This window comes from Acipenser ruthenus, chromosome 4, assembly GCF_902713425.1.
Source record: "Acipenser ruthenus chromosome 4, fAciRut3.2 maternal haplotype, whole genome shotgun sequence".
Classification (NCBI taxonomy): Eukaryota; Metazoa; Chordata; class Actinopteri; order Acipenseriformes; family Acipenseridae; genus Acipenser; species Acipenser ruthenus.
Window position 1 is genome coordinate 81,961,259 of NC_081192.1, and position 9,206 is coordinate 81,970,464.

At 37.2% G+C, this 9,206-nt stretch overlaps 1 protein-coding gene across 1 annotated transcript; it reads right to left on the bottom strand.

Moving 5' to 3' along the window:
• Positions 1-403: 403 nt before the first annotated feature.
• LOC117399310 (glutathione S-transferase A-like) lies at positions 404-8,324 on the bottom strand. Its single transcript, XM_033998405.3, has 6 exons — positions 8,017-8,324; positions 5,888-5,953; positions 4,722-4,827; positions 3,455-3,573; positions 3,086-3,174; positions 404-1,064 (listed from the first exon to the last, which is right to left on the bottom strand). The coding sequence occupies exons 1-6, from the start codon at positions 8,182-8,184 to the stop codon at positions 932-934; spliced, it is 681 nt and encodes a 226-aa protein (XP_033854296.1). The 5' UTR covers positions 8,185-8,324; the 3' UTR covers positions 404-931.
• Between the last annotated feature and the right edge of the window lie 882 nt (positions 8,325-9,206).

The following is a 9,206-nucleotide window of genomic DNA, read 5'->3' on the forward strand; positions in this document are numbered from 1 at the left end:
TATGTTCTTAATGGCTCCATAGATGGATGTCATATGCCTAAAAGGCACCCGGCAGAACTGAATGATGAAAAATACAGGAACAGGAAAAACTGGTTTTCAATCAAAAAGTTGTGCACCTCAAAGTTATTGACTACTGCTCAGACTAGGTATAAATATGGGATCCTGCTAAATTAGTTGTCTCTCACTCACTCCTCCTGAACCACACCAAAGCTGAAATTCAACATAATGAACACTTGTGTAACTCGTTATTTACAGGTGCTGTAAAGTCACTGTACCTGTCTCTGCAATTATATGCCTTTATATTTATTATTCGTGCACCTTGGCTCATAAATCAACTATGGTTTGAAATTGAAACTGACAACCCTGCACAAAGGATTACGGTCAGAAAAAAAACAAACAAACAGAAAGTTTTAATTATATTAAAGATTAAATTTTAGTGCAACGACACAGATTACAGAACTAACAAACTATGTAACATTACTGTTTTAAACACAAAGATATTTTTTACTGTTTGTAGTGCATTTTTATGATAAGGCCACTTCAGTTTTTCAAAGGCATGGCAACCACTTTCTATAATGATATGCTACAAATCGAACAATTTCTGACAAGCAAGTTCTAGCACTGTGCTATTTAAATCGGTGATATAAATGAAATTATATATCTGAACTTTTTTTTTTTTTCTGAACAACCTAGAAGTGTTGAAAACCTAAATCACACTTGATTCCAAACTCTGTTTTAAATCTAACTTGTTTAGACTTTACAAGACCACAAAACTGTGGTTTTTCTTAAGCTTAATGCTGAAAAGGAGACACTTCATAAATGATATGGTACTGTATAGAATAGGAGTCTTACATGAATCAATTACATAACATTTCGGTCAGTAAGGTAGACAGAAAGTCCTTTACTTCTACTCTTCACGGGTGACGCTGAATTAGAAGTCTTTGAGAATGTCCATCCCCTGGGGGTTTTCTTTCCAGTGAGGTGGCCAGGAAGCCTCGACACTGGGGCGCTTCTTCACTAGATTATGGTACTCTCCTAACTTGATGAACTTCTCCGGGGACAACCTGAATAAAAGAGACATTACACAACTAAAACATATGTGGGGAAAATAGACATATAGCAGTATGAATATGGTCTGTTCCCCAATAAACACCAGCTTAGACGAGAACACAAAATGTTGTGCAGACGACTACTAGCCAGACAACTACGGACTGTGAAGTAGCTGTCTCCTCCCCCCTCATTTCAACATGCAACCCAAACAAACGGGGAGATAAACCGCCGACATATTATGCTGCAACCAACATACAGTGGGATCTGCATGTTCCTACCCATGTGCTGCAGGTTACAGCATGCCACCTGTTGTGATGGTGTCGCATGGCAACAATTGTGAATTTTCTGAAAACTTTTAAATCAGCAGCACTTCATTATTCCTGTCTCCAGGTGGCAGAAGAAAACATTAAAATAACAGCTGGGGTTGCTGTGGTCATTCATTGAATGCTTTTGGGAGACTGCCCAGTCACTTCACAGCATAATACACTGTCGCCATTTGATAATGAATGGGAAGCAAATGGATTAATATATTTATATATGTTTTCTTTTTTTTTCATTCAAAATGTGTATCTGACTCAAATACCTTTCTACATATCTCACTGTATCAAATGCTTTTGTGCATACATCCTAACTTTTAGCTGATGTACAAAACCTGGGACAACAAGTTCGGCTTTCTAATACAACAGGAATAATGTATCCATAAACAACATTGACTAGCACAGAGGAATTAGCATGGGACATACAATTGAATTCAAAGACATGATAGTGTCATATTTGACTAACATTTGTATTTGTTTTCTCAATATAGCAAATCTAGACTAAAACATTATTTTACAGCTTGAAAAATATCATTTAAGATGTTTTATTTTGGGGCCTGGAGGACGGGCTACCCTTGGCCATGGATTCCCTAAGGTTTCCTCCTGTCACCTTCTGGGTGCGCAGAGGTTTTTTTCCTTACCTGAGTGCCGGGTGGTTTAGTTCTGCGAGGTGGCAGAGGCTTAGGAGGCCTTGTCCTTTTTGGGGGAAGGTGGCCTCAAGCGCCACTTATCCTGCCCACTGGCTTGGTTTCATCTAATTCATATAGTTATTTGATTATAGTTTTGCCAGTGTAGGGGCGGCTATCGAGCTCCAATTGGCAAGGCCATGGGCCAAATTCAAATATCGAATCATTTACGGGCATGTTTTATCTGTCAATTCAATAAATCATTCATTTCATTCCATTGATAGGTGTCTCCTTTCTGAATATTGATGGTTCTGTCTGCTGGTATGGCAATGTCAATCAGAAGTCTTTTTGTCTTCTTTTCTACAACAGTGTCCGGTCTGTTTGCCTGCAGAGTTTAGTCTGTGACAAGTCCCATATTATTATTATTAGTATCATTATTATTAAATGTAGACTAATGCAGTCTAGATTTAGATTTTCATAGTGACCCCCTACTAGGTGTAATTCCATCAAAAATAATTGAACCAATGATTTTCTTAATTCAACCAACTGTTTTCTTAATTGGTCAACACTAACATGTTTCCAAGGTCTTTGGTCACTGATGATTTAAAGAGACCCAGAAAACCTGCAGTATTGTGGCTCTCTAGGACCAGGACTGCACACCCCTGGTATAGATGGTATTGCATTGTAACTTGATTTTCAATGTGTGACACCTGCTGGTGAAAATTTATATTTCAGATATAAGTCTTGAAATTTCAGTTTCTAGCCACACAGCGCCCTCTAGTGTGCAAAACACATAATGGCTGGTTAAATAAATGGCATGTTGCACCAACTTCAACGGTGCTGCCAATTCTGGTGCTGCGTTTGGAACATGCGGATCCCAGTGTAATTATATATCAAGAAACCTGGAGTCATCCAGTACAAATATTGCACAGTCTGCTCTTTTATATCAGTTCCCATGACAACCAAGACCATGGGAACTGAAGAAAAAACTTTCTTCTATATATTACTGCATCAGAAAGTACTTTGAGTGACAATGTTGAAACAGAAAACATTCTTTGTTTTGTGTAACTTTCTTTCCCATTATGAACCTACCCAAAGCGGAATGCATAAGCAATCTGTGGAAAAACCATGACATCAGCCATTGTAAAGTTTCTTCCTGCCGCATACGACCCAGCATCCATCTGTGAAACAAACATATTTGTCATTTTAAGGTACTTTATTATATAGACTTCTGCTCTCACACTAATATTATATGGAGATACAGTGCTGGCAAATCGTGGAAACAATATGTAATATTCAGAGATAAATAACACCATTTTTAGAAATATAAAAAAACAGACTGAAAGAACTAAAAACAAACGCTATGTGTTTTATGTAGAGCGTATTAGATTTGGGACAGTTCATTTCTAAACCCTGTATTCTATGTGCTTGCCGTGCTGCGATGGCACTTCTTATCGTTACCTTCTGAAAGTAGCCCTCCCAGAGCTGCAGCTCGGCACTCAGAGCCTCCTTGTTCCTCTTCACAGCAGAGTCGTGACGCTCGTCCTCAGGAACCCTCCACGTATAATAAATGACATCAGCTGAAAAGCAGAGCAACAGGCTGAGCGAGAGTCCATCGGCATTGACGAACCAAGAGCCAGGCCACTCAGCACTGCACTCACATTAGAAACAGAGGGTTATTGTGGGACTTTAGGCAGGGGCCCTAGGCGGTGATGCCCCCCCCCCCCCCCCTTTTAATTTTTGCTGTGTAAATTACACTAAAACATGCCCAACAAAACATCATGGCGTTTTTTTCTGAATATTCTAGCCAAGCAGCAGCTTTATTTTATACCACGCTGCATTTACGAGTGTACTTCCAAACATTTAATTTGTCGCAGATACCTATTCAAACCATTGGTGTGGTGGTCCGTCTTACTTTAATACACACAATCTCTATTTCATCATCGATTAATAGTAGCTCCTTATTGCTGCTTGACTTGAATTTCTCTACATTTTTTATTTTCCTTTTACAATGGCCCGACTCGTACTTGCGAGGGGCCGACATAATACTGGCGAGACTGTTTCGACTCTGAAGACGTCATACAATTTGTGACGCGCACGGGCCCCCTTAGGTGTAGGGCTGTAGGCTGCCGCCTTGTCCTGAGGCCAGCCCTGTCCCCACCCATATCCTACTGATCTAGACAGCGATCACATAACTTATCCAAATGGCGCTTGGTATGTTTAAAGAGAATACACTACTAGGAGTATTTGATAAGATTCATTACTTGGGATTCACATCTATTCTGTACAACTTAGTAGTGTACTTTAATAACAAAAGTTTTTATTTTGTTTATATTTTATCACACCAACCAACCCTCAATACATTCCAATAGACTATGCTAGAAGGTAAGCCCTGGTCAGAATTTAATTTTATCAAACATTTAATAGGATGTGCCCAAACTGTCTATTTTAAAGATCAACATATTGCAGTGGTGGGTTTTGTATTGGTTCAACACATTGCAAACATTTGTATCGTTCCCAACTAATGGTATGCAAACAAGAGTTAGGAAAGTCAAACTAGTAACTAGCACGGAGGGCCTTTCTCTTTCCAAAAAGCATTCTGTGTGTTTAAGGGTACAATATGTTGATTTTTTTTATTCAGCTATAGCAACTTTAATAAGAATCCACTGCAGCACTTTGCAGTATCTACCCTGTATTCATTACATGGGATATCAGTGTCAGGTCATACCCATTTTTTGTTGGAGAGTAAGCGTCTCAAACATTCTCTGGTAAACAAGCGCTTGCTCTGCTGAGGAATCAGGGATCAGCTGGGTGCCCTGAGACTTGAACTGATTCTGCAAAGAGAGAACAAGTTCACTGAAGTAGCAACAGCCACCTGAGAAGCACATCACCTGTTTTTGTTTTTCCATTTTCTTTTAATAAGAACCCAAAGGAAGTCTCTTTACCCATCAACAAAACAGGGGCAGATGCAGCACAGTTCCAATTAGCAGAACACTGCTTTTCCATACAGTACTGTACAACCAACCTGTGTCACAACTCTAAGGGAACGGTCCAACAGAGACAGGAGTACAGTATAGCTCCAATGTTCATTCAACCCAAAGTCTCTCCTCAGATACACAACTACAGTATCACCAGAAGAAGCCTCTTTCACTGTGTTTAGAGACATGGACAAAGTTAACAGGTATGGTCCATAAAATAAAGGGGGGTTTGCACAGACCAGAGTTAAAATTGGTTCAAAAAGTTGGGGACAAGTTAGGATAAATGTGAGGTTTTACTGTAGTTTTGCCAAGACTTGGCAACTGGTATCACTATCCACCCAATTTAAACTGGCTGACCAACAACACTTACCTGGTGCAAATGAAAGGGAATTAATTATAACCTTGTACATTACAATACTGTTCTCTCATATCGCAGATACACCTGACATGAAGAAATGTACGACTGAAATCAGCTCCCTATTCCAAGGAATGGTGGACACTGTATTTCTTTATTATTTTAAAATTATCATCAAGAACATGGAAATGGTCAAGGTGTCAGTCTGTCTGTAAATGATTAAAATAAATATAAAAAACACACTTGGAAATCATGTGCCCCAAAGTGGAGGGGGCAAAAAGGTGAGTTTTCTGGTTGTCACAAGACCACATTCAAAATACCACTCACAAAATAACTTGTTCACATAAAGAAAGTACATTTGATCTATAAAAGAAAATGTTTCAGAACATTAGGAGTATTCACCTTACACAACACAGTGTAATAAATACATTGTTTTTGCTGTCAACAATAATTGTATCACACTACTGTACAACACGTATTGGGACAGTGTTAGGACACAGGGTGTCCCTATACTTGTGGAAAGACTTTATTGCATTAAGATGTAAACCTGTATAAACTCACCTCCAAATATAAACAGGCGCCAAAGGATTCATTAATTATATTATCACCATGCTTGAATGAGGGAAGCTACAAGACACAACAAAGACTGTATTTTAGTTAAACATTATTATTATAACAAGATGTGATACAATTTACACTCTCATACAGGAATAACTTACAATGTAAATAGGTGTAAACTTTGTAAATTCTACAATACATAAATTCAATCAATATAGGTTTCTATGTCATGTACCTATATAATGTGTACAGTGGGTTTTTGACGGTCTGGAAATTTCAATAATTAAATACTGTTTACATTGGATGATTTTTGGTCATAAATATGTAAATAGAGTGTGACAACATTTTGTAGAGGAGGAGGGATCGTAGTTTTACTATATTTATTGGCATTATAAATTTGAATGAAATAAAATAAGTTATTTACATTTTTTTTAACCATGCTGCTACAATGCATGTTCGAGTAAAACTGTTGCAAAGGTTCTTTCACACTGAGCAAGGCGTCAAAGTCCGGCGTATTTTTTTTTTTTTTTTTTTTTTTTTTTTTTTTAAGAATACAATACTGGAGGCATTCACACTGGACGCGTCCTATTTTTCTGTGTGCGTCGGCTGTAAATTTGTCTCTCTAACCAATTACACTCCAGCTCTCGCCCCCTCGTCGGCATGACAACAAACATCACAGGTAGCCTCGACTGAATTTCATTAACACAGAGATCGGCCCAATGAAAATGAGCGTCCTTAAAAGATAATGGAAACAAATAGAACTACAGTAAAGAAAACTTTCAAGGATTTAACACAAAATGAGACCCGACTTGTTAAAAAAAAAAAAATACCTCCATCAGAATTAAATGAATACATGTATACATATCCTTCGTGTTTATGTACATTTTACATGATTTAACTTTAGGACAGACAGTAAATACATACATGTCCAGTCATCAAAATGCTTACTACTTATTTGTGGAGAACGGAATGAGTATAGAGCCCTGTGTTTCAAACACAAACTGTATCTTTAAACTGAATAGTTGTATAAAATTTAGTTTTTTAAGATTAAGAACTTCAACCATAGCCTACATATTAAACATATGCAACACATTAATGGTTCTGTTCTGGTTAATGTGCTTTAGCGAACCACAAGTAAAGTACTACACTGTTGCTTGTGTTACTTATTTTGCCCGTCTTGTGACTCAGATGTAGTTAAAACCCGATGGAAGAGCGTGCGGCACCAGTTTTCTCGGGGGAAAAAAAGGAGTAAAAACAGCGTGGGCAGGCAGTACGAAATATAAAACCATGGAAATACGTGCTGCAAATGCAGTTTTTGTAGCAGCATTTGGAAATCAAAAGGTAGAGAAACGTAAACAGTCAGCTGTAGGGTAATTATTATTATTATTATTATTCCGATTGTGCTCTTTTATTTATTTGTTTTAACTATGGTTGTTTAGGTTTTTATTTTAAGGGATAGTGCTCCATCATACACATGAACGAGTAGTAATTCATAAGTATATTATTTAATAATAATAATACATATCGACTTCTTGTGCATCACGTTTGCCGTTTTTTTGCAGTCTAATTACCTGAACGCCTTTGGTGTGAAAGCAACTTGACGGCGTCAAAATACGCTAGACGCTGACGATTTGACACGACGCTCTCAGTGTGAAAAGACCTTTACAGTATAAAACCATGAGATATACAAGTGCAACATTGAGAACAGTGCGTTCTTCACAGCAGATTTGAAATGCACTGCTATTACAATCATTACTGTACAGCTGAACGCACTCTGCAGTCAGACGATCTCTCCGTGGGGAAAAAAGAAAGCAGAAAACAAAATCGTAAATAACTCTTATTTTAATTTTATCAAAATGAATAATCCCTAAAAATCTATTTGATTTGTTTTGTTTGTTTGTTTTTTAAAAAAAAATCCCGGTTCCTCACTTCTGAATTCCGAATCACGATTGTTAGGTTTTAACATTTCCACTTACATAATACTTTCTACTCGACATACTTTGCATTATTTCGTGTTTTTATTTATTTATTTATTTATTTATTAACTAACAACATTTTAACAACTGAAGAGATACATATTAAATCTAAAACAACACACATGTTTATGTTACTACACACACTCACGCACGCACCTGTCCTCTGGGATTTATCGCCATAACTGGCTCTGACTTGTGCTCATTTTTCTCAAAAGATAGCAGCTTCTGCTGGTAACCCTGCAAATTCTTCTCTTCCAGAGCAATCATGACTCTCCAGCAAGGAGGGGAGCCGGAGCCCCAGTACAGAATCATGCTGCTGGCCATAGCTACGAATGCGATTTTGCAACAAAGTGCGAGTCAACAGGAAAGCAGCACTGCAGATATCGAAGTATCTTCACCCTTCTGATTTTTTAATAGGAGGAGCTAGCCTGCCCCAAGTGATTATTCTACGTATGACGCATACAGACGCTACACCACCCTCCAATTAGTTCAGAAGGCAAGTTCAATTCAAGCAAAGAAAGTACGTGGAAGAAAGAGGGTCAAATAATAGATGCTTTTGCTTCTTAATCACAGCCCCCCCTACAGTTTAAAATGGTTACAATTCAGTAAGTGTTTCAATACTGAATCAAATTTGACAGCCTTTTTATTGTATTATTATTATTATTATTATTATTATTATTATTATTATTATTATTTTATTATTATTATTATTATTATTATTATTATTATTATTATTATTATTATTATTATTATTATTATTATTATTATTATTCAATCAATCTTTATTTGATATAGCGCGCCTTTCATAGTGGACCACCATCACAAAGTGCTTTACAAGATGCAAAATGGGGGAAAAATTGAATGTCTCCTACAACTGGGCGTTGATCTGACTCTATTATTCCACTCCTCCACTTTGATCTATAGTAGTAATGGCCATTTTTCGGGCCAGGTTCAAGCATACACACCCCTGTCCAGCTAAAAATCCAACTGGAACCATCGTCAGAGGCAACCGCTAAAAAAAGGTGCCTATAATATTAAAAAAAACCTGTTTTATAATTTATTAATTAATTTAATTATTTTATCTGGATTATCTGTATGGCTTTATATTTAAGTTTTAACATGTTCACTGAGTTTAAGAATTTACTGATAAAATATAAGTAACATAATTAATTTGCAGAGTCAGTTGTGAGTATAAAGTGGCTCCTTTGTTGTATGGAGATGCTCTTTAAAAAAAAAAAACAGGGGTCCTGTTAGGGCAAGATTAATGGAGGCTATAAGCAATGTACCATGACAAAAGTTTGCAAGTGTGTTCTTAATCTGCATGTCAATCTGATGCATAATGTTGC